This window comes from Alligator mississippiensis, chromosome 4 (assembly GCF_030867095.1).
Source record: "Alligator mississippiensis isolate rAllMis1 chromosome 4, rAllMis1, whole genome shotgun sequence".
Taxonomy (NCBI): domain Eukaryota; kingdom Metazoa; phylum Chordata; order Crocodylia; family Alligatoridae; genus Alligator; species Alligator mississippiensis.
In genome coordinates this window covers 138,008,953-138,034,627 of record NC_081827.1, presented here as the reverse complement: position 1 = coordinate 138,034,627, position 25,675 = coordinate 138,008,953, and the positions used below count along the sequence as shown (strand labels likewise).

Sequence of the window (25,675 nt, the reverse complement as noted above, 5' to 3'; positions counted from 1 at the left end):
TCTTTCATAGTTACAGTGACTGAAAGTGGATACTTTTAGTAAGCCTTGGTGAGAGAACAAAAAGGTAAATATAGGAATGAGCTGTTCAAAATACATCTTTACGTTTCAGTTTCAGTTGCTGACCTAGTCAGTATTTGTAACTGTCTTAAAAATGAAAGTCAAGTGAAATACTCCAGAACAGAAGTTACTGTATATTACTGTAAGCTAATACAAAAATAAAATCACTCTAACTCTTTCTAAATACTGCCCTTTGGATAATGAGTTAATCCTGCCTGTTAAGCAACTAGAATGTAACAAGTGAATGAATCTGATCAGTAATTTGAATAACAGGAAGTACATATACTGTAAACATGTATACTCAAACCAGTTTTGCAAATTGAGTCAGAGAGCTATAACTGACCTTGCTGAAGTGGCCTTTATTTTCCACAGTTCACGATCAAAGTAGTTATGTTATGCTAAATAGCTCCTTTAATTCATGACACCTGAATAAACGTCAGGAAAATCACTCTGGAATGCATATTCCACTATCTGCCACCATACAAGCAGTACATGTTGCATAAAACCTTTCCTTTCATTCTACATTTAAGTGAAGTCTAATGATAAGAAAAAAAAATTATGGATTGAAAGATGCATACAATAGCAAAGTGATAACTAACAATTATTTTGCTACCTTCTCCCAACTGAGCTTCAGCATTTAGGATGGAATAATTATGACCAGGGGTCTGGGTTTTCCGTTTGCCATGGAAAAACGTGAATTTTCTCCTTTAGAGGAGAAAAGCATGGGAAACAATGGGCAAAGTTGCAGCCTGCAAGGGGCTGCTTTAAGCTAGGGGGAGCAAGGCACAGGGGGGCACCATGTGTATATGTGTGCACACACAGATGCATGTGACCAGCAATACAGCTAGGCAGCGGTGGAAAGCAGCTCTCTCAGCTGCCTGCAGGTAAGTGTATTGGGGGAGGGTGCATAGGCAATCTGTGAGAGTTCAGGGGGAACATAGGTGATGAGGGGGAAGCAGATTGAGGTGGCCATGGCGAGGAAGGGAGTGGGGCAGGGTTGGAAGTTGGGGTTGGGTACACTGCCCAGCAGGGGCAAAAATGCACCAGTGCAGTGCTCAACTGAGGGAGTGGGACAGAGTCCAGGGGCTGGCTCCCCACTGCTGTCTGCATTCCTGGAGAGGGTGGTATGGGGGGGGACATGTGCCCCCCAGATTTGTGCACAGGACAGGCATGGATGTGGGCTGCCCACTGTAGGGCTCAGGGCTCCCCATTCTGCTGCCCTCCCTCCTGGGATCTCAATGGCCCAGTGAGCAGGACCTGGCATGGGAGGGTGGAACACAGCAGGGAGACTTGATGCTGGTTCCACTGCTGCTGCCACAGCCTCTGGAGCCCTGTACCAACCACTCCACCAAGGTGAGGCACCCCCTATCTACCCAGCAATGGGGGGGGGGGAGGGAAACAATTCTGTGTGGCCACCACTGCCTGCACTGCTGCCAGGCAGGCAAGAGGCACCTCACCATGGCAGTGTGACTGGTATGGAGCTACAAGTGGCAGTAATGGTGGCACCAAGTCTCACCACCACACCCCACCATCCTACACCAGGTCCTGCCTGCTGGGCCACCGAGGCTGTGCCGGCCAGTGGAGGTGAAGGGTCCTGCTCCACTCTGGCTTCAGCAATCACTGCCTCCCATGGAGCAGGGACTGGGAAGTATGCAGCCACTGGGTCCCATAGCCCAGGCACCTGGGGGCCCTCTCTGGCAGGGCTAGGAGTATGAGGGAAGCTGTTAGATGGGAGTGAGGAGCCCCATTGGGGGCAGAGGGGGCTATGGGTTGGGAGTGAGAGGCACTGGCAGGGCTGTGGCTTGGGAGTGAGGGGCAACAGCATGGGCAGGGGTGGGGCACCAGCATATCAGGGCTGCTTAGTGCCACAAAGCAGTGGGGAGACAGCCACAGCTGCACCCATGGCCTGGTGAGAGAAGTGGGCAGTGGGAGCTCTGATTTATAATAAAAATAGTTAAAAAAAACCAAAATCAAACACCAAAATATATAGATATTTAGAATGTATTTTATTATAATCACAGGTAGGCTTTCAAATTGCTTTAAAATTGTAAATATATCAATAAAACATTGTGTTCAACTAATACCTATATGTATAGTGACATTTCATTGCAACTGTGGAAAAATATGGATTTGGGATTTTTTAATCAGAGAATTAGGGATTTTTAAACAGAAATCCAGGATTTCCGATTATGGTTCTGCTCAGGTTTTGGGTCCATTCCCACATCTATTATAAACCCTCTTCTTCACTTAAAGATATTAACTACCTCTTTTGAAGCATAACCAGCTTGAAAGTATCAGATTGGATGCAAGAAAAAAAGTGGGCTTGAACTGGCGTAGCCATATTTTGAACAAATTAAGTGGGATAAAAATATCTTTGTGGATCTTTTCCAAAAGTGCTTTGGAGCTGGCCATCTGATTTCTGTAGTCCCCTGCCCACTTTGGCTTCGGCTACTGCCTTTCTTTATTTAAAATGCGTTAATTGTGTCCAGACAAGGTTCTTTGGGTAGATGTAACATATTTTATTAAGCCAACTAGATAGTTGGAAAAATTGTTCTTTACAAGTTTTCGGGCACTAACACCCTTTTTCAGGCATAGGAAAAGTTTGTTGTTTTGTGTGCTTCCCTGGGTAGAATACAAGCCAATATGCAAAATGCAGGTCTGTGAAAATGCAAATGTATGGCAGTGAGGATCTGAGGGAACGAGAGACAATAGGTGAGAGATGTGGGGGGTTGGGGAGGAAGAGGAATGTAGAACTGGTGATAGAATGTAGCTGGTAAAATGCAAACAAATACCTGGGGTTATCAGATGTTAGGCAGGTGTGACACGTACACGATCTGGGCCAACCTAAACGGGGCCTGCACACCTGTTCCTGGGGCAACTGCCCGCCTACTCTCCTGCCACGCCTTGTTATTAATTGATTAATTGGTGTTAATTAGCGGGAGGCTGCCCTTGTACTGCCCTGCTGCTAGGGGGCGCTATCTGCGGCTCTGTTTCCTCCCCTACACCGCAGTCCACACCTTGCCGATGGAATGGATGTTGTCTCAGTCTAATTACGCACAGCCCCCTTTTTTTCTCTCTGGGCCTCCCCAGTCACGCCGCCCCTTCTCTGGGCTCCCCAATAATGCCCCCTCCTCTGGGGCTCCTCAGCAACTTCCTCCCTCTCTGGGGCTCACCACGCCCGCACTGGGGCTTCTCTGTAACTGCCCCCTTCTCTGGGGCTTTCGCCTCCTCTCAGGGCACTCTGCCCTCTCAGGGCCTTCTCTGTCAAGCCGCCCTCTCTCTGGGGCTTTCGTCCCCTCTCGGGCACTCCTCAATACTGCTGCCCTCTCTCTAGGGCCTTCTCTGTCACACCGCCCCCCTCGGGCTCACCATGCCCTCACTGGGGCTCCTCAGTAATTCCCCCTTCTCTGGGGCTTCTCAACTGCCCCTTTCTGGGGCTGGGGTCTATGCACCCCAAATGCTGCACCCTCACTGGCGCTAGGGTCCTCACACTCCTCCGTGAGTCCCCTATGAGGCCTCCTCCAACCCCTAATAGCCTCACCCCAACCACCGGTGTAACAACAACAACAACGCAAAACACAAGCCCCTAGGCTATAACTTAACTTAAAGCCGCCTGGCCAAAACCACATTGCTCACACGTCCCAGGGCTGCCATCCTTCACCCGGCATGGGCTATACCTGCGGTTCTTGCATCTTTGCTCAAGGAGCTCCTTTCTCTCTGACTGCTGGCAGGAAACTGCCTCTGGCCCTAGCCCCTAGGATTTATAAAGGGAGCCAGGCCCTGCCCCTAGTGGTCAGCTGACCTTCTCTGGTTGTGCTGGCAACCCACAGCTGGGCTCCTTATTCCCTGCTAGGGCTTCCTCCCTAGCAGTTTTTCCCCTGTTTGGGAGAAGGGCACCTCAGTGCTCTGTGACAGCAGGTTATAATGTGCCATAAATCCAATGTCTATATTTAGTCCATGATTTTTTGTATCCAGTAGATTGATGAAGTGTAGTTTGTAGGCTCATCTACAAAAAGTGTTTTGTAGTTTCCCTTTGAGGATTAGAACTGAGAGATTGGAGAGAGACTGGTTCTCTTGTGAGAATCGTGCACCCACAGATCATATTTGTCTGTGATAGATTTTCAGTTTCGTTCATTCTAGTACGCAGTTGTTTGGTTGCTCTTACATATTTTCCATCAAGGCATATAGTGCACTGGATGAGATATATTACATTTCTGGAGGTGCAGGTATAAGATCCAGGAATGGTGATGGTTCTGTTATGGGGTGTAGTTATTGTGGGAGTGGTGGAGATATTTTGGCAGGTTTTATATTTTTTTGTTCTGGCACGGTCTGGATTCATTCGGTGTGCCTTGGCCATAAGAGGTTTGCTTCTGGTAATGAGTTTGGTGACATTCAGTGCTTGTTCTTAGACTGGGATGGGTGGTTCTGGAAAGATCTCTTTAAAAATTAGGTCCCCTTCTAGTATGGGTTGTAACTGTTTGAGGGTTTTGGATTTTCTGTACATGTTCCAGTGAAGGATCATATGTCATAACTAATGGTGTGCAATTTGTGGGAATTTTCTTTTTATACTACAGCAATTCTTCACAGGTTATCTGGGTGGCTCTTTCAAAAGTATGATCCATCTCTCTGAAGGAGTGTCCTTGCTGGGTGAAAGCCCTTTTGAGATTTGCAAGGTGATGATCACAGTTATTCCACTCAGTGCAAATTTGGTTGTATCCAAGGACTTGGCTATATATTACAGCTTTGTGTCCAAGTTTTCCACCTTTAAAGTAGCACCTACTCCTAATATTCTGTGTGCTACACATCCCAGAGCAGACCAGGAGCTACAGGGCCTCCCAGCATGGAGCCTTAGTAGTTGTACAGCCATGTGAGTGTACTCATATCTTGAAGAGAAAGCTATGTTCACCAGCATTTGAAGCAGAGAAAATTATTATTATTATTTGAAGAACAGAATATTACCATTAAGTTATAACAGTTAAATGTGAATCTTCCAGAAATAACACATGTATGGAAATTAAGATAAAATAATCTGCTCTTCTTGTGTGTAGATTTGCTCTTTTTCATGCTGCTTTTCATTAAACTAGACTTTCATAAATTTCTGTGCCTCTGTTTAATTGTTAGGGATCATTAAGTATGAACAACAACAAATTTACTAGAGCAATAAACATTGGCCTTATCTCCCAGTAAAATCAGTAGTTGTCACCACTGGGAAAAGAGTTAGACTAATGGTGAGTATTTTTGAAAATCTCTTTGTATTATAATCTAGGTTTTCATCTTCTTTTGTGCATAAAATGAATATTTTTTCTTAACAATGAGAACTGTTAAAATAAGCAATAGCCTCCAAATATCAACTCCACTACTTGGGATCTTTAAAACTTGACAAAATACTAGAAACTATACTGTACAGAACAGATCTCTACTGACAGGAAGAGAAGCTAAATGATTTTAGTACAGCTTTTTTGGTCTCTAATTTCTATTGGCTGAATCTATTTAGAGTTGCTTAAATTATGCAAGGCCCATGTCCTCCAGATCACACTAAATAAACTCTATGGCCGCATCCAAACGAGCCCGCACGTGCCTCTAGCCATGTCTCAAAGCAGTCTGAGATGTGGCAAGATGCATGCTGGGAACAAAAAAAGATCCCCCCGGTGCATATATGCAGCACAGGCTCAAAATTTGGTACCTGGAAATCCGGGTACCAAAATAAAACAAAGGGGGAAAAAGCAGGGCAGGCAACCTGAGGCAACCAGAGGCTCAGGTCCTCCACTCTGGTAGCCAGCCAGAGCATCTCTATGACTGCCCCTTGCCCTGGTGCTAAAGCACGCTGTCTGCCTGTGCAGTGCAAACAGCGGCACAGGGTGCAGGGACCTGACCCCAGGCTCCATTCCAGGTAAGTAGGGGGTTGGGGTGGCTAGAAGGTGGGGCAGGGGGTTATGAGGGTGCGGGGAACCTTCTGGGGGGGAATCTCAGGAGGGGTGGGTCCCCTGCCCACCCACTGCAGGGGCCAAAGCCCCCCACAGGGACTGCAGCCCACCCGCAGCCACCTGCCCTGTGCTGGCCCCAGTAGTATAAAAACCTGCCCTGATGAGCAGCTCAAGGTTACTTGTCCTCAGGAGCTTCTGAGGCTCAGCCACTTGGTATCTGGGGACACTACCCCTTGTGCCAGCTGGACTGCTGAAGCAGCCCTAACCTGACCTGGAGTGTCTCCTGCCCCCTCTACCCACTGAAATCCTTGAGTGGAGTTTGACCCAGAGCTGACTGGACAGAAAGTGTGGGGGAAGACTGAGGCCTAGGTCAAACAGAGACTGGGACTGTGGAACATGTACCACCTGACGATGGAAGAGGGGGAAGTGCTTATGAAAGGTATGTTAATATTAGTGCTTCTGTAGACCACACTGGTCTTCCCCTGCCTTCATAGAAACCATCTGAAGAGTCCAGAGAGCCATGTGTTTTTTCTTCTGGGCCTTCATATGGGAGAAAGTAGTGAGGACCAGACTGTACAAGAAGAAAAAGACCAGGGGTTGAGGGTGGTTCCTTTGGGATAAATACACAAACCAGATCTGCAAACTGGCAACTGGAGCAGACTGTAAAACAGCTCACTTTGTGAGATACTATGCAGGGGACCTGCTGTGACGCTGGTGGGTGTACTCACCACTCAAAGCACATGTGTGGACCTGGGAGCTGTCATGGTTCTAAAAGGTCCTGGAGCACTTCTGAAACAGATATGAACTACACAATGAAGCTCCAGAAACTCTGAAAAACCACTGTAAGATGCAAGAGGTGGTAAGGGCAAGGGACAGACTGTTGACCATGGACAGCTGCCAGGCCACTGTGGGAATGAATGTTCCATAAGGACCTGCAGAACGAGCACAGAGACTTCAACTGGCAGGAAGCCCACCAGGCACTCCTTGTGCAGATGCAGAGATACGGAGAGGGGCAGAGAGGTTCACCAGACTGCCACAGGCAAATGTGCTGGTGGAAGGAGGAAACAGTCAATCACCTCCTCTGGAGCTGCCTGTACACCAAGGAGATGTGGGGAGAATAGACAAACTCCTCCAGATGGTGACAGAGATAAAGACCCTGCCCAGAGAGGCGGTTCAGCCACTTGACCAAACAGCAAGGGACTCTGAAAGCCTTCATCAATCACATCATCTGCTTCAGGAATGCCCTTCAGAAGACCAGAAACCTGATCATGTACAAGCACATGAACCTTCCAGTCAAGGACTCCATCAAAATGAGAGTGAGTGAGCTACAGTTGTACTACAAAAAGATGGAAGGAGAAGATGAGGAAAAGATGGTGGAAAAGCTATGGAAGGAGAAAGAGTGGCACAGACTGTTCAGGGGTAGACCTTCAAAGAAGATAATAATGATGATAAAGAGACCAACGATGCTGAGAGGGAAGAAGATGATGAGAAAGACAGGGATTTGGGGGTTGTAGAGATGTGAAGGCACTGGGGAAAGAAAGAAACGGGTTGTCGGGGGGGGGAGCAGGAGCAGGAGCAGGAGCGAGGGGGGATGCAGAGGCCATTTGCTCAATTGTAATAGTTAAAGGAGATGGCAATGGGCATGCAGGTGCATGGGGGCATGGGTGCACAGATGTGCAGTTGCATTTATTGTAACAGGGATGATGAGTGTTAACTGTGGATATGTGTTACAGACTGTTAAATGAACCATGTCAGTCATGAGACTGAATAGCAACGGTTTAGCAGGGTGTGTGTGTGTGTGTGTGTGTGTGTGTGCGCGCGCAAAAAAATAGTTTGTACTATATATAAATGAGTACCAAAATGCTGCCTAAAAGTCTGCTTATGGAGTACCTGTGCTAAACTTGTAGCAGTTTCATAAAAGGAAAAGTGCATCAATTCTCAATGAACTAAGTCTATGGATACTATATTTAAATTACTACAGCTATGTTTAATTTCAAGGTCAGAATTTTTAATTTTGCACGTCACTTCCATGTGTTCAGGGGAAGCAGGGTCTGATAGTAAAGCAGGTGCTGCAGGGGGAAGAAGTTGGGGAGAGGCAGAGGGGCTACCTGACCCCTCAGATTTATTTTTCCTGATGTAGCAGTGGGAGGAGGACAAATTCAAGACACATCTCCAATAGTTGATTCTATACTTAGAAAATTATAACAAACTTATATATTTTCTATATATAAAATCTAATTATTGGAGGGTCATCTTATAATCTGAGTCATCTTCTATTTGTGTAAATATGGTAAACAATAACTCACTATTTACTTTCTCTGGACAATTTATTTTGTAGACTTCTATCGTGTCCCCCCAACCCTAAGCATCTCTATTCTAAGCTGAAAAGTCTTAGCCTTAGCTTTTCTTTATACAGAAGCCACTCTATAGATCTGATTATCTTTTTACTTTTTCCATTTTTTATTTATCTTTTTTGAGGTATAGAGACCTAACAATATTCAAAGTCCCCTCTGGAGCCTTTTTTAAAGATTGGAGTTACACTGGCAACCCTCCAGTCCTTTGGTATTCTACTGACTTGTCCTCTGGGAGGAATGTCTCTGGTGAAAGATTCTCTCCAGCATCTTCCACAGTTAAAGACTGATGTAAAGAATTCATTAAGTTTCTCAGTAATGGCCTTGTTCTCTCTTGGTGCTCCTTTTATACCCTGATAACCCAGTGGCCCAAGTGCCTTTCTTGAAGGCTTTGTCCTTCTAATGTACTTAAATTGTAATTTTTATTTATAAAGCAAATTACATATATGTTTGTATGCATGTATGTATGCACACATGCATGTTTGCATTATATGTGTATGCCTCTGTATGTACATTTTTTAAATTTTAAAATAATGACTTGCTTAGAAATAGTAAGACAAGGTTCTTCGGGTGAATCTTTTATTAGATCAACTTAAATAGTTGGGTAAAAAAATTTTAACAAACTTTAGGGTTAACAACCCTTCATCAGGCTGAGGAAGCCTCTGCAGTTGATGTATCTTCCTCAGTCTGATGAAGGGGTTTTAAACCTGAAAGCTTGCTAAAAAAATGTTTCCAGCTATTTAAATTGGTCTAATAAAAGATATTAAATGCAGCCACAGAACCTAGTCTGCCTATGTCCTTAGACCAACATGGCTACAACCTACGCCCCTTAGAAACAGTAAGTGATACATCGCCCAAGGAAAAGGACCAAATTCATCAGAGAGCACATTACAAAAGTAAAACTGCTATTTATTTGATACGGTTGCTATCTCTTTTGTTTTCTTTGTAATGCCTTTATTCTGTATATTGGTGCCTTAGAGTAAATAATACCAAGATTCCACACCAGTGACAGACATTGACAGAGTTGATTGTTCTCTTAGTCTCCATGATAGCTGCTTCTTCCAGGCTATGACTGGATGTTAATGTCGACATAGAATATTGTGTTCCTACTGTCATTGCTTACTTGGGAGGATAAATATAATTTTGCATAACTCACCAGTTTTAACTGATAGAAAAGAATCAATTGGGAAGTGAATAGTGGTGGAACTGGGAGCAGAGTGATAGGGGCAACTGCCCCAGCCGCTGACTGGGGGATGGTGGTAGGTAGGGAGCGAAAAAAACAGTTGCTTCTAGTAGCCACACATTCTCAATTATGAACTGGAAGTCACTGCCTCCTCTTTGCCCTAGGTGCCTGGCTGCATCTCTATACTGTGATATGATGTGACATATAGATAGATAGATAGATAGATAGATAGATAGATCTATGTCTATATATATGTTATATAATGTAATATCTAAAAAATAAGTTATGTCATTTTGCATGCACATTTACCTATACAGACACACAGATACATGTAGGTAATATGATTGCATGCTATGTTAGGCCTGTGTTTTTCAAATATGGTGCTCTGTTTTTTCTTCCTTCTTCCCCTCAGGAATCAAAGCACTTTTTCAAAGGACTTAATTTCTGTGCTTTGGAGCTCTTGGGCAACCATTCAATAAAAGCAAAATAAGGAATGTAGTCATGGTTCTAAAAACATTTCACATTCTTCGAACTGATGCCAGTTGTATGCACTGACAGTAATCCCATCTAATCCCCCTCACATTTCATCTTTGTACACCTGCTTCTACCATCTCTCTTATCAATATATTGTACTTAGAACCAGAATTATCCAAGAAGGCAAAGTAACAGAACAAAAAAGACACACACGCTAAATGCACTGTTATAAATTTGCATTGCAGACAGATATTAAAGCACATTTGTATTTCAATGCATAGAGTTGTCATGTTCTATTAAAATATTTTTCTATTTCTTTGTGTGTGTGTGTGTTTGCGTTACTCGGCAGGTTAACCGAAGCACACCGAACAGCTGTCAAAGTCATTAGGAGAATGCAGTATTTTGTTGCCAGAAGAAAATTTCAGGTAAGTAACGCCACTAACAAAACGATAAATGAAAAAGAAGTGTTCATGCAGGATAGGGGATGATAGTGGGCCTGACCAATAAAAACTCTGCAGGTGAAATTTGCCCTTGAGCATATGGTTAATTCAAGGTCTATGACAAAGTCAAATAAACAAGGTCTATTTAAAATCTATTTAAACTCATGCTTGCTACAAGGCAAGCATCTTATACAGTTTGAGATGTACTCAATGGTGTATCTCAAACTGTATAAAGAATTCCCCACAAACATGAAGGACTCCTGCAGAACACCTAAACATTACAGAATTTGTAGAATCAGCCCCAGAGGTATTTTTTAATCAATATTTTATGTTCTGCTTTTATTTTCCAGGATAATTTAAAAAAATACATTTTCTTCCTTTTGAAGATAATTGTTTGACTAGCAGAAAAGACTCCAAAGAAGCTATAAATAGATGTGGTATTTGATGCAATCCTGATTGTCACAGGATTTGATCCCGTAACAAGAGGGCATTCCAGGACTGGTCAAATTGTTGGCCCACCCACTTGCTTCTGGGCAAACCACCTGCCTACCTCTTCTGCCACGCCTTGATATTAATACTTTGAAAAGATGTCACTAAAGTGGGAGGCTGCCCATTTACTTGCCCTGGTGACAAGGGCCTTACACACGTCTCCAACCTTCCCTTATCATGTCCCATGCCTTACAGATGTTTCTCCAACTGGCTAGCACCTGGACCTGAGCTCCAGAGTCTCACATGAGCTCTCTCCCCACCAGAGCTCATGGTCGCAGCACCGTCAAACTGTGCTCTTACCTAATCATATTCTGAGATCCAAGCCTCTGGTCTCCAAAACCCACCCCAGGCCTCCAAACCCACACTCTAAGCCTACAAGCCCCACCTTGGACCTCTGAGCCTGCACACTGGGCCTCTGAGCCCCAGCCTGAGCACCCGAGCTCACACCATGAGGCCAGAGCTCCAAGCCCTGTCCCATGCCCCCCTGAGCTATCCCTTATCCCTTCACCCAGGTGCTTCTCTACTAGCTCCCCAAGGCTTAGTGCCCCACTCCCCCTGAAGCCTTACTCCTGGCTCCCTACAGCAGCTTCAGGGCTCACGGTGAGCCTGGACACTGCTTCATGTCCCTCCACCAACCTGGGCCCTGCCTCAGAGCTCCCATAAGTCAAGTCTCCCCCTGCTTGATCTCAGCCCACCAGGAATGTGGGGACTGGGGTTAGAAAGCACCCCATACTCATCTTTCACCAGGGAGGTAACTGGCCTGGCACTTCTGGGGGGCTGTCCTGCCACAGACAGTCCCACCAGACCACCCTTCCCCATCAGGGTGCAGTTTCAAGTCATACCCAGGACCATGGACCCTCCTCCATCCCCATAGCCCCGCCCTTACCTCCAAGACATTGAGTAGTAGCTCAGCCAATGGCATCTCTCTGGCTGCTGGCCACAAACTGCTGCCTTTGCTGTTCAGGGCCCTGCTCTTGTAAGGCACAGCCAGGTCCTGTTCCCCAATCAGGCAGTGGTGCCTAATTGGGATTGCAAGCAGCTGCAGGCTGTCTTGCTGCTTCTCAGGCTCCTGCAAGTAACAGAGCACCCTGTGTCTGTTACAGACCCACATCAAAACAGGAGTGGAACAGCCATTTACAAATGTAGCCTTTTCAATCTTCATTGCTGTTCCTCTGCTAGTAGGTGGCTGGGGAGAGCACACAACCTGGCTAGCTTGTTAGGGAATGACCTGTAATAACCTTACAGATGCACCCCATGATATCTCCAGAAAAAGTGATAGCACATTTAAACTTGAATACTTGAAGCAGGACAGTGGTCTTGTATGTCTCTAGAGTCCCTGGACAAACGTAACATCTGTTTCAGCCAATGTCTTCCTACAATGCAGTAGTAGGTGAATAGATTAAACAGGATGGTCATCCAGAGTATGTCCACATTATGGAGGCAGCATGAATCATTAGGAATGCCCCTGAACATATCCCCCCCTTCCACTCCTAGTTTTTATAGATATAAAATATAACTAGTTTTTATAGATATCCTAGCCAGGGGGTCAACGACATATGGCCTTCAAGCCGGATCTGACCCTCAGAGCCACTCCATCTATCCTGCAGAGCTGGGAGAGCTTCAGCATCATTCTGAAGGCAAGTGGTTTTGCCTGCACTCACACCAGGGCCAGGTGGCAAGGCACTGCATTGGTGCTGGGAACTGTGCCCATGCTGGCACTGCTTCCAGGCCCCCCAGCTGTGGCACAGGTGCAGTTTTCAATTGCATGGTCCCAGTGTATAAATTATCCATGAAGAAATCTAGACTAGAAATTAGGAGAAGTTTCCAAAACTTCAGAGCAGAAAAATTTTGGAGTAGCTTCCCAGCAGGCATAAAGAGGTTGGAGGGAAACCTTAACTACTTTTGTGAAAGGGATTATATGACCTGATGCCTGTGTTTAACTTGATGACTCAAGAATCCTGTATTCTTTATGAACATGGAACTTAGGCTAAGAAAAACCAGAATCCAGACAGAGTTTGGAAGCTCAGAAAAGGAAAATGAATATGAGATGTGTTTAAATATCTATACTGGGCTATAGTCCAATTTTTAAATAGATATAATGCCCCTGATTTAAGACACATTTAGGGGGAAAGGGTCTAGAACTGGTCAAATGTAGATGGGCTCAAAGGGTTTACCAAACTGCCTTGGGAGTATTCATTACATGATTTTTACTGTATATTCTATTATTTTTCATAACAACTTCACAAGAGGTTGTATTCAGTTTAAACACATTTGTGGAGTCTGTGCCAGATGCTGGCAGAATATAAGCTGTTTTGGTCTAAAAAGGGTTACTGGGAAAACAGAAGGTAAAAGGTGGATGTTAGAAGGATTTTTTTTTAACTTTTTTTTTTCAGATTTTAGGTTGGTTTCAGGAAGAATGCAGTGTACATCCTTTAACAACACAAGGTTTTAGTGTTGATGATTTGGTAGCAGCAGTAAAAGGATTTTTAGGGGAATGAAAAAGGAACGTTTTATGTGGAATGAAGAGAATTAATTTATGCACATGGTAGCCTCTAAGGGGAAAAAAAACCCACTAGCACAGCTAGGCTGTGAGCCATGCATCATGTCTAAATAGAGTGTGTCCAAAAGGAGGAAAGGAGGGTTAGCCAAAATGTTCTCAAAGCACCCCTGCCAGTCAATCTAAAGAGAGATATTGGCACTGGTTCTCTGGGGGAAGACAATAGACTTCTTTTCTGGCCAGAAATAGTGATGTGTCAGCGTCTGCAACAAGCAAAGCTTGAGAAGGGAGGAAAAAAAATAGGCAATAAATTGAAAGCTTGAAAACAAAACAAAACAAAACAAAACAAAACAAAAACAACCTCCTCACACATGTGGTCCCTTACACAACAGCTACATTTTGTTGAAGGCAATAATGCAGGTAACTTCCCACAGCCAAGTGCTAGGAAAGGATTTTGTCATTAAGACTTTTTGCTCCTTCATTTTACAGGATTTGTTTCCACTCCAATTCCAGGCTTTTATGTGAAATTTCTAGGATCCTGTGGCTGCCTTCCAAGCATGACTCCAGCACATACTGTAGGTGTTCAGTGCATGTGTGCAATGGTGCATGCTAATGGCTTCGGCTGAAGCTGTGGCAGAGTGGAAACAGACAACAAGATGACTAATGAGCTGTTTTCAGTTATTTTCAGTTACTGGATTTGCAGTGTACCTTTTTTTTTTCTCTTGAGCCAAAGCCAAAACGGAGACATCTTGCCCCATATTTCCCACTGGGCTGGGGTGGGTCCAAAAATGTTGATATTTTCTAAAGGAGATTGTTCCCAGTCCCCTCCCCCACTTCTGGGCTGTTTTTCTACCTTTTATAATCACATAATTTAATGTAAATTCTCCAGACTTTTTTTTTTAAGTCATGTCTCAAAAGTCACAGAATTCCAGGGGGAAGTTTAGCAGTCTAAAGAAAGACTGAAGTGAGGGAAACACTGGACTTTATCTTCACTTTTATTTTTCTATCTTAATTCTACTTTTTTGCATATAATGCTGTTAAGTAAAGATGGGTCTAACATATGGATCCAAACAGGTTCACATCTTGGGGAAGCATCTGGTAGATATCTAGACCAAAATCTTGACACTAAACATCCCCAAACTTTGGAAGTGTGTGCATCTGAATCCAGTCATCCTAAATTCCAATTATCTTAATATAGTAAGATGCAGAAGTAATGTAAAATTATTTTTAAGAAAGGGTGATGAAGATCCAGCCCATGGACTAAATCCAGCTGACAAAGCCATATCATTTGACTTACGGGGCACCCCACAAGTCCAGAAATGTGATTGCAAAGGACCAGTGACAGTGTTAATTGAGCCTGATTGGGCCCTCAGACCAATACTGCAACATTCATCCTGCCTGCAGACTGATCCCCCATGTTGGACCCAACAATAGACCAGCCCATGGTGCCAGCCCAGCCCATAGGTGCCACTGCTTTAAAGCAAACATGCAAGTATCGTGAAGAGTTTGCATCCCAAGCAATGGGAAATAATTGGTTGGAAAGAACTACCAACCTACTTGGATGAACAAGTACCTTAAACAGAATATTAACAGCAAGCAGAGGCTCTATAAGGAATGGAAAAAGGGTTTGATTAGTAAGGAGAGAGATCTTCCAGTGGTCAAGCATTGCAGAGAGAAAGTGAGAATAGCCAAAGCTTTAGCTAAGTTAGACCTGGAAAGGAATAATAAAAACTCCAGCAGATGCTTTTTCAATTGGATAAATTAAAAGAGAACTTGTAGGGAAGAAGTGGGGCTTCTATACATTGAAAATGGGATGGAGATCAAATATAATATAGGTATGTCCCAATAAATATTTTTCATTGGTTTTGAATGATGAAGAAGTAATAAGGATAATAGAGTTGCAAATGGGAATGATAGCATGGTTATGGAAATGACCATACTTGAGATCGTTATTACTATATATGAGGTGCTAGAAGCCAAACTTAGAAGAATGAAAGAACTGGAAGTAAGGAGTAAATGCTATAGCACTTAGCTCCACTGAATCTGTCAAATTGGGGATAATACCCTATAATGGGAAAAGAGCAAATGTAGTGACTATATTTCAAAAAGGGGAAAAGACTGACCCCAGAAATTGCCATCCCACATGCTTGATTGGAACAGCTGCTGAAGGAATGAAAAATCAAGGATATGGAAATCCCTGAAAAGGGGACAAAGTACAACAAGGTTTTATTCAAGAAAGATCGTGTCATACCAATCTAATGCCCTTCTATGACAGGATTATTGACTTCAGAGACAAGAACAATGAAGTGGACCAAATCTTATGACAGTTGCAGAAAACAAAAATGGGGCAATATTGCCAACACAGAGAAGGGCCACATTATTATAGAGAAAGAATTAGATTACCTTGTGTAGCAGAGTATTACAAATGGTACAAATTCTAACAGTATGAAGGGCAGTCAGACAAGGTTCCTTGGGTGAATTTGATATCTTTTATTAGACCAGCCCAAATAGTTGGAGAAGAGTTATTAAGCAAGCTTTCAAGTTCAAAAACCCTTTGTCAGGCTAAGGAAGTTTCAGCAGTTGGTGTGTGCTCTTCCTGGATGGAATGAAAAGTAAAGAAGCCAGGGGCTGGGCTGGGCTGGGCTGGGCTGGGCTGGGCTGGGCTGGGGAGTCAGTTGCCAGGCAGATTATAATGTGTCAAAAATCCAATGTCTATGTTTAGTCCGTGATCTCTAGTATCCAGGAGGTTGATGAAATGGAGCTCATAGGCTCGTCTCTGGGAAGTGTTGTGTAAGTTTCCCTTGAGGATCAGGACTGAGAGATTGGAGAGAGAGTGGCCCTCCTGTGAGAAATGTGCCCCCACCGGTAATTGGGTATTTCTGTCTTTGATGGATTTCCGGTGTGCGTTCATTCTGGTGCACAGTTGTTGTTTGGTCTCTCCCACATATTTTCCATCAGGGCATTTGGTGCATTGGATGAGGTATATTACATTTCTGGAGATGCAGCTGTAAGATCCTGAGATGCTGATGGCTCTGTTGTGGGGTATAGTAATAGTGGGAGTGGTGGAGATGCGTTGGCAGGTTTTGCATTTCTTGTCATGGCACAGTCTGGATCCTTTTGGTGTGTTCTGGGCTTGAGGAAGTTTGCTTCTGGTGATGAAGGGCAGTCATACACTGATGGATTAATAACAAGGCCTGTTGCTATAAGGAGGAGGCTTATATACTGCAAGCAATGATGGAAAAGAGAGAGATGAATATGCCATTCGATCATAGGGTTCAACAGCATCATATGGTCATGAAAGAGGTTAATGTAATTCTAAGTTATGTTAGGAAAGGAATATTGATGAAGTTCCAGGAAATATTAGTATCACTGTACATGGCATTAGTAGTCCCCTATTTAGACTACTGTGTAAAGTTCTGATCTCCTATGATAGGGCTGTCCAACTTCTGAGTGGCCCCCTCACTATGCTCCTCCGTCCTGCCGCTGCTGTGTGGGCTGCCCAGAACCCCACTCCCATTGCCACATGGTCTTCCTTACCATGGCCCTTTCTCCTCCCACTCTGTAGGCCACTTCTCCCTGCCCCCAGGGCTGGGAGCAGAAAAAGAAGCCAGAGGAGGAAGGGAAAACCTTGAGACTCAAACAACGTGAGAAGGGAGTCATGAAGAGAGCTAGCAGCCAGGTGGGACCCTGTGAGCTGCAAGTTGACTGCTAATGGGCTGTATGCACAATCTTCAAGTAGGATGGCCCTGATCTTTATTAAAAGATTGGCTTGCATCCATAGATGCTTCTCAAGTAAATCTCGGTATGTCATCCTCCCACTGTACTCGGCCTTGGTGAGTGAGGCTGCAGTTGGAGTACTGCATCCAATTCTGGGCTTCTCAGTTCAGGAAGGATGTGGAGAAGCTTGGAGTCCAGAAGAGAGCCACACGTATGACCAGAGGGCCAGAGAATAGGCCTTAAGAAGAGAGGCTGAGAGCCATAGGATTCTTCAGCCTGGAAAAGCACAGGATCAGGGGTAACCTGGTGGCAGCCTATAAGTACATCACGAGTGTGCATCAGGATCTGGGGAATGCCTGTTCACCAGAGCACCCCAAGGGATGACAAGGACCAACGGTCACAAACTCCTCCAAGACCATTTTAGGCTGGACATAAGGAAAAACGTCTTTACTTTCTGAGCTCCCAAGGCCTGGAATAGGCTCCGTCCAGAGGTGGTGCAAGCACCTACTCTGAACTCCTTTAAGAAGCGTTTGGACACTTATCTTGCTGGGATCTTTTGACCCTTCCTGACTTCTTGCCCTTGGGGCAGGGGGCTGGACTTGATGATCTCCCAAGGTCCCTTCCAGCCCTAATGTCTATGAAATCTATGAAAAAAAGAATTTGAACTAGAACAGGTATAAGGAAGGGCTTCCCTGAAGTTCAGGAAATGGAGAACCTACATTATGAGATGCATGTTTGGCTTGTCTATTTTAGAAAGTTGAGTGGGAATACGATTGCTTCTTATATATAGTTTATGTATATACTTTTGCAGGATGACTATCATGAAGAGAAAAAAAGAGCTATTTAGTTTACAAATAAATTTAGACTGGAAATAAATTTAAATAGACTAAAAATAAAGTGTTTATAAACAAATATGAACTGGAAATTAAAGTATCTGTTTTTTTAGAAGAGCAAAGTTTTGGAATACTCTTCTGAGAAAAGTAATGAGGGCAAAGAACTTGAATCACTCCAAGACAGAGCCTAAGAGTTTATGGAAAGTAAAGTATGATAGGGATGAGGATGGTCTTGGATCAATAATCAGCATATGTGATATGTTATAGCTGTATAGCATATGCTAATTTAGCTATCACATATATAGCATATGCGATAGCGAAAGTATTTCTTATCCTCAGGTTTGAAAGATAATGTGCTCCATATGGAATATGTCTTCATCAGACATCTTCAGGGCTTCTGCTGAGTGCCTGTAGGGACTATGAAGAAAGTTTTTCCTATACAGAGTAGCTCCAAGGTGCCTGATTAAAAAAGATTTAAAATCCACTTTGTGTCACAAGAAAAGCAGGGGACATAGTGACAACTTTTATGTCTTGGCAGCTACAATAGTAAAGAATTGGCTAGGATTATAATATTTTTCAGTTCTTACAGAGAACATCATCAAAAAACCTCTTGAGGATTAAAAAGAAAGTCTATCTGATACATACGAGTGATGTAAAAATAAGCATTATCTGACACTTTCATTTTACTCCTTTTGCAGCAAGCCCGGAAACCATATGATGTACGTGATGTAATTGAACAATACTCTCAAGGACACCTCAATATGATGGTCCGGATAAAAGAACTTCAAAGAAGGTAGGCCCCATCTACTTGATCCAATGTTTGATTTCTCTGGTTTCAGCTGGCTTGAGGAGAGATGCATGGTTAATGAACTGTAATGGTAAAAAATTTCAAGCACAACGGGGAGTATAATATCTAGGGGATTTGATTTAGAGTCACGTTTTAATCTGTTTTATGACCAAGGCTCCTACTTCCCCTGCACACAAAAAAGAGAAAAAAGGTAAAGGAAAATCATGATATGATCCATGAAATATAGCACAGGAAGAGAGCATTTCTGCCTAGTTCTTACAAAAGAAAAACCCTTTCTGCCCCCTCTGTACCTTTACAGTCAGAAGAAATCCCTGTTTTACTAGTGGTGCCCTTTCTGTCTGGTATTCTTCTTCTTCTCCTGCCCCTCCTACTCTCTTCCCCATCTCTCCTCACCCCCTTCTAACACATTTTCCATGAGCTATTGAATCATCACTTCTCTTTTTTAGCTTACACTTAAGTTTTCTCTTTGTAAATCAACACTGAGCACTTAGGACATCAAAATCAGATTATTTAACCATTGAAGCAGTAGCCAAACTCCTGTTGAGCTGGATTAGTTCCACTGTATCCAAATTTATTTTTTCAACTCTCTCTATGGAATTTAAGGAGGAGTTACAAATATTACTGTATTTAGTGCAAGGCTAAATTGTAGAATCCTTGTCTGCCACACAGGAGATCTGGGTTCAATTTCCGGTTGCGTATATAACTACAGCCATCCAAACACCAAATGTCTGGACTCCATCTGCCCTTTGGATACTGTCTCAATGGTCTGAAAAGGGGGTGGAAAGTCTGTCTCCATACTCCTGGCTAGGCATATGCATTGAAGGTCCTGGTGACTAGGGGTGTGCAAAGTGGACTGTATTCAATTCAGATTCGGATTCGGCCCAAACTGGGGACAGTGATTCAATTCGTTGATTCAGATCACTGTCCCCCGTTCAATCCAGCTGAATCTGAAGATATGATGATGATTCGGAGAATCAGCAATTCGGCCATAGACACAGCTTTAAATGTTTTTTCTACATACCTCAAGGTACTAGGTGCAGCTTGTGAACACTGCGATGGTGGGGTGCATGCAGCATCCCACAGGAGCATGGGGGGGCCCCCTGCATGCTCAGCAGTGAACCTGGATGTGGACCGGACATACTTCCAGTCCATTTCCGGGTCTGCCACTGAGCATGCAGGGAGCCCTCCCACACAACCCTCCAGCTTGGCAGTCATCCCCGGGGGACCCCGGGTGCCCCCCAGACCCAGGAGGAACCAGTTACCGAGTCGGGGGGTGTGTAGAGGGACCCCCCAGCACACTCCCCAGCAGACCAAGAAATGGACTGGGAGTACTCCTTTTCCACTTCCAGGTCTGCTGCCGAGTGCACTGGGGAGCCCCCCATGCTCCTGTGGGGTGCTCCATCCACCCCACCATCTCAGTGTTCACGAGCCGCCTGGTACCTGGAGGTATGTAGAAAAAACGTTTAAAACTGCATCTATGTCCGAATCATCAGATCTCTCCGAGTCAATTCGGAGGGTTCCAATTCAATTTGGAGGGTTTAAAGGGCCTCCTCATTTGATTCAGATTTGAGATTTGGCCACTGAATCGGGCCAAATCTCTGCCAAATCAAATCGGGGACCGAAGCGTCGCATGGCCCTACTGGTGACCTCTCACACATACACCATGATGAAGAAGGATAGATGGTTTCATACAACTGAATTGTTTTAGTTATAACATGAAAACAGAATAAATAGTATAACATTGAAATTTTATTCCACCAAATTACAGTACATAAAGGAGGCCAAACTGCTGACTGTTTATATCTAGGAAATGTTGCCAGAATTTTTCATTTACTTTGATGCTAGTTTCAAACTACTGTTCTTTTGCATGTAAAATGGATCTGTGTGCTGTTCCAAGTTGCAAACAATAAGTTGTTTGATAATTCCGCAGCTGGCAAACTAAAATGATCCTCTGTTTGCTTTTCAGACTGGATCATTCCTTAGGGAAGCCTGCTCTTTTCCTTCCAGGTATGGTGACTGTATTATAAGATGAATGGTTCTGTCACTTAAGACTAATATAGAACAACTGTAGTGTTCAATCAGTTGCTAGATGCAGCTAATGAATGCTGTGTAACTATGTAATGATTGCTACCTAACATTCAGGTAGTGCTGCTGGAATTAAACAGAAACCGACCATAACTGCTAAGAAAAGGTACCATGGCACAGAGGCCTGGACACTTCTTTTAGTATGTGATTTGCCATACTGAATTGCTTCCTAAATTGTTGATGGCTTGGCTTAGGTAAACATACTACTTACACTTTCTTACACTTAAAGCTTTCTTCCTTTTGAAAGATTCTATAAGTTTGGATTCTCTAGGTTTTGGATGAAATTTTCAAAAGAACTGAAGTGTCTTAGGACATGTGCATACAACCCCCAGTAGCTTTGTCACAAGGCTATCTCTGGTTTGGGAACTACTATGCACCAAGCAGGTCAGGTGTACCTTAGAACAGGGGTTCTCAAACTGTGGGTTGCGACCCCCCTGGGGGGTCGTGAGCAACTTAAAAGTGGGTCACAAACTTCTCTTCCCCCCCATCGCACAAACACTCTGCCTGCTTCCCTCTTCCAGTAGCAAACGCATGTGTTATTGGACTCACCCACACTGGAAGTGTCTCTTGTTTTCTAATCTCAGCATGTATGGGTTAGTGAAGCTCAATGTTTATCTGTCAACAGTTTGATTGACTGCATGCAATTGAGTGCGAGTTTTCCCTTTGCAACATCCTACATGTGTAAATCAGGGTTTTCAACAGTTGCTGCTATAAAGAGCAAATACTGATCAAAAATAAATGTGGAGCGCGAAATGAGACTGGCAGTCTTGAAAATAAAGCCCAGGTTTGAAAAACTAAGCAGTACCAAGCCAATTCATTCCTCTCATTGAAAACTATTGGGTTTTAAATTTGACAATGTTTTTTTTTCAGTGAAATAGTTTGGAATTTGATAAACTTTATAAAGTGTTTTTTGACAATTATATTTAATTTAATATACAAAGGTAAATGTGCTTTATTTATCCCCTGCCTAATCCTAATGAAATCAATAGCTTTAATCATGGGGGAGTCACATAAATTTGTATATTATTTTACAGGGTTGCGATATCACAAAGTTTGAGAACCCCTGCCTTAAAACAAGGCTGCTTTGAGGAGTATAGACATATCGTTAGGAACCTAAGTTCTGTTTTCCAAAGTGAGGTTTGGCACTCAGCAGCATCAGTTTCCCTAACACTCATAGGGACTTTCAACCCTGAGTACCTAAGCCACCTTTGAAAATAGTATCTGGACTCCTAAATCACTTTAATGCCTTTGAAAAATGTCTTGCAGGACCTGTGATGAAAATGGGGAATATTATCAGAACCAGTATTATCTCCTAAAATGGGGTAAACGCTGACCACTATCAAATTGCAGCTAAAACTCACATAGTATCAAGGTGAAGATGTGGTTGGGGTTTTTTTAGACAGCTTTTTGTCTCTAAGCTGCAGAAGGAGAGGGACATTTCAATGTAAAGGGCATAACTGAGAAATAATATTCCAGGGAATGTCTAAAGCTGGATGCTTTCTCTGCATGCTTCATTAAGCAGCCGGTCCTCGTGGAGATACTAAGAAAATTTAGTTGCTAAATCTGGGGTCAGACAATTTATTTGGATGATCTCAAATAATTTTGTAGGTTTGAACCAGTGTTTAACTAGAACAGCATAATGCTATCACCAGCTCAAGGGACTGTAATTGGTAAATGGGCCAGCAAGGTATGAGTGCACTTGCAGTAGAGCTCAGGTTCAGCAGTGGGATTTTACTTATCAGATAAAAATTAGGGAGATGTTTTAAAACTCAGTCTGAGGGAAGAAATGTTCTAATTCAAGCCAAGGTCTGCAACAGCTTTTCTTGTCGTTAAAAAAAACAAACTTGCCTTTCATTTTATATTCAGATTTTATTTGCATTCAGGGAAAACATTGATTTCCTCAAATATTCAGTTCTAACAGAAATGTTGGCAGGTTCATTCTCTGGCCTGATTATGATGTGCAGTCTTGTTAGGGAGTGGACTAAGGATTCCCCAGGACTCCTTGAAACATGTTATGAAAGGAATGATTGCTGCTCTGAAGAACATGGCAGCCCATCACTTATGCAGCTTCCCCTGTTAATCTTTTCTTGGAAAACCTCTAGTGCTGAATAGCTGCTCTCTGAGACAACTATTCCAGAAGTAACCATCTTTCAAGGTGACATTGCCAAGAATGACACCTGTCCCCATGGCCTGCCACTTTATAGTGACCCCAACTTGCAGTGAAATAGATCAGATATGAGGAATAAGCAACTGGAGAAGGGAAAACTGGAGATGGCTCTCAAGTTTTCAGAACCTCATTGTCTCAGTTGGCAAGACCAAGGCCAGAAATAATCTGACATATTTCATAGTTTCATAGTTAGTAGGGTCGGAAGGGACCTGAGCAGATAATCAAGTCCGACCCCCTGCCATGGCAGGAAAGAGTACTGGGGTCAAACAACTCTGATAATATTAATTATTTTATTAAAAACCTGTGGAAACCCAAGAATGAAATGAATGTTCCTAAACTGGGCTTATTTATTTCCAAGTATTAGATGATGGATATTCTACTAAAACCAGAGATGGTTTGGGTATTGAGCTTATTTCACCCAACCCACCAAGAAAGTAGGTGGGATGGTAGTAGTTTGGGACCTTTTCTGATGACAACAGACTCTCACAGCGTCTATTCCCTCTGAAGGTTAGAGGGGAATTTCAGTGTTCTCACATGTCAGCATAGGTACTTACATCAACAAACTGGTCAAAAAACTAGCCCTTTATCAGCATAAAACCAACAATTAAACAGGATGATTTATTTTAGCCTGCCTTACATCCAATTCAGCTACTGGGCTTGGTGAATTTCCTGAGGTTTCCCGATGCTTTTAGTAGTCTGCCATTCACCAAACTTAAATTCTTCATTTTCTGGTGGTGATAATGATGATAATAATAACAATAACAAATTGATTTAAAATAACTTGGGAAAAATCTTTAGCAACTTCATATAGTAAGCATATGCATGCTATTGCTTTATTATACTGAAATGGAAGAAGATTTCTTACCCTGTAAAAAACAAAACAGATCATTTCCAGCTCAAATCCTTTTCAGGCAGTTTGGCAGGACTTCATTCCATATGTTAACATTACACTAAGTATACGTTCTTGCTAAAAAAACAGATTTAAAAAAATTGAAATGTTCTGATGAGATGCAGCATAGTACTTTAGTAAAAAGAAAACTGAAAAAGTTTGGTAACCAATTGGAGCTTACTTTTACTGATTTTTCCCAAATGAGAGCATTGAACATGGAGTGTCTCTAAAAATCAGACGCAAAGCATCTCAGGTTGGACACTGTAAACTTGCAGTTCTCCCAGATTAGTAATTAGTGCAGGGAATTTAAGCTTATATTGTTTTTGAAACAAGTAAAGTGTTTGCAGAGAGAAGAGGAAATGTGTTGAAATGGAGGAAAGAAATAATAGAAATGTCTGCTAATAAATTGAAAGACTGAGGTCTTTTCCTATCCCTAGTAGCTAAGAATGCTTCATATTATACATTTGCTACTGTTTTACCTTGTCAAAATGTAAATATGCAGGTGATAGACATCTATTGTGTCGCTGGGAAGATTACTGCATTGTATTCACAAAATTCATTCTTGATGCCCAGCTGTTTTTTTCTCACATAATTGCATCCTATTCCATCTAATTATACTTGATTCACAATAAATACATTCCTTCTTTTTTCTGTTTGTATTCCTCACATATTTGGAGATTATTCTTCTGTCAATTGGCCAGTCTATCCATTTATTAGAGACCAAAAAATGTTATGAGAAAGTTATTTAAGTTTCAAGATTAAAAAAATAAAAGGAGTTTCAGGTGTACAATTTTCATACAAGCTTTTCCAAAAGGTTACTATGCAACCTTTCTCCAAACAAAAAAAGAAAAAAAATCTCAGAATAAAAGAATGAAATTATATCCTTTGAAAAGCCTGCTGAGGAAGAGTATAAGCACTAGACAAAAATCAAATGCATTAGAATAGTGTTATTTAAACTAGTGTCCATCCTTTTACCAGTTTGCTTTTATGTAAAAGTTTCAGTCTGTACTAGAGAGAAATGCTAGTTAATTGCTCCTGAAATTCTTAACTAAATGGAAGTTAACCAGATGATGGAAAGACTACAGTCTTCTAAGGCAGATAAGGTTCTTTGGGTAAATGTGATATCTTTTATTAGACAAACTAAGTAGTTGGAAAAAATGTTCTCTGCAAGCTTTTGGGCACAAACACCCTTCTTTAGCCCTCTAAGGCATATATAGCATATATGTCAGTAAAGTAAAATAAATGCCACAGCTAACTGATTATTGCATACTATGCTTTTCACTTCATCTGAGAGGAATGTCACATGTCACAAAATAGCTACAACCCCTTCTGACACTTTTTCTAACTCCTCTTTTCTTTGTTTTCTCCCCTACACAATCTTCTGGAAGAGTCAAAATAAGAAACAGTATTACCTTATTTGTTCAAATTTAAGACAAGGTTTTTGTTTCCATTTAACTTGGGGGTGGGGGGGAGGATGTCTCTTGTCTTGGATTTGAGCATAAGCAGGGGAGAAGGGGAGGGACAGCCAGCTGATGCAGCCCCATCCCCAACCTAACATCAGAGCTGGAGCCACAACATCTGCTATCCCTCTGGTGCTTCCTCTGCCTCCGCCTCTGCCTCCCCTGGCACTACCTCTGTCTCCTCTCCACTGCTGCTTACCCTCCATGGCTTCAGCTCTGACTGGCTTCAGCTGTGCTCTGGCCTAGGACACAGACCAAAAAGTGGCTCCAGCCCTTACCAGACCGTATAGCAACAGCAATG

The 25,675-nt window shown here is 42.9% G+C and overlaps 1 protein-coding gene across 1 annotated transcript in view; it reads left to right on the top strand.

Moving 5' to 3' along the window:
• Positions 1-25,675, top strand: part of LOC102562053 (potassium voltage-gated channel subfamily KQT member 1) — an 819,206-nt gene that overhangs the window by 485,770 nt on the left and 307,761 nt on the right. The window contains exons 14-16 of the mRNA XM_059726208.1: positions 10,339-10,414; positions 18,664-18,758; positions 20,740-20,780. Of these exons, the coding sequence (XP_059582191.1) occupies positions 10,339-10,414; positions 18,664-18,758; positions 20,740-20,780 (212 nt within the window). The remainder of the gene's footprint in view (positions 1-10,338; positions 10,415-18,663; positions 18,759-20,739; positions 20,781-25,675) is intronic.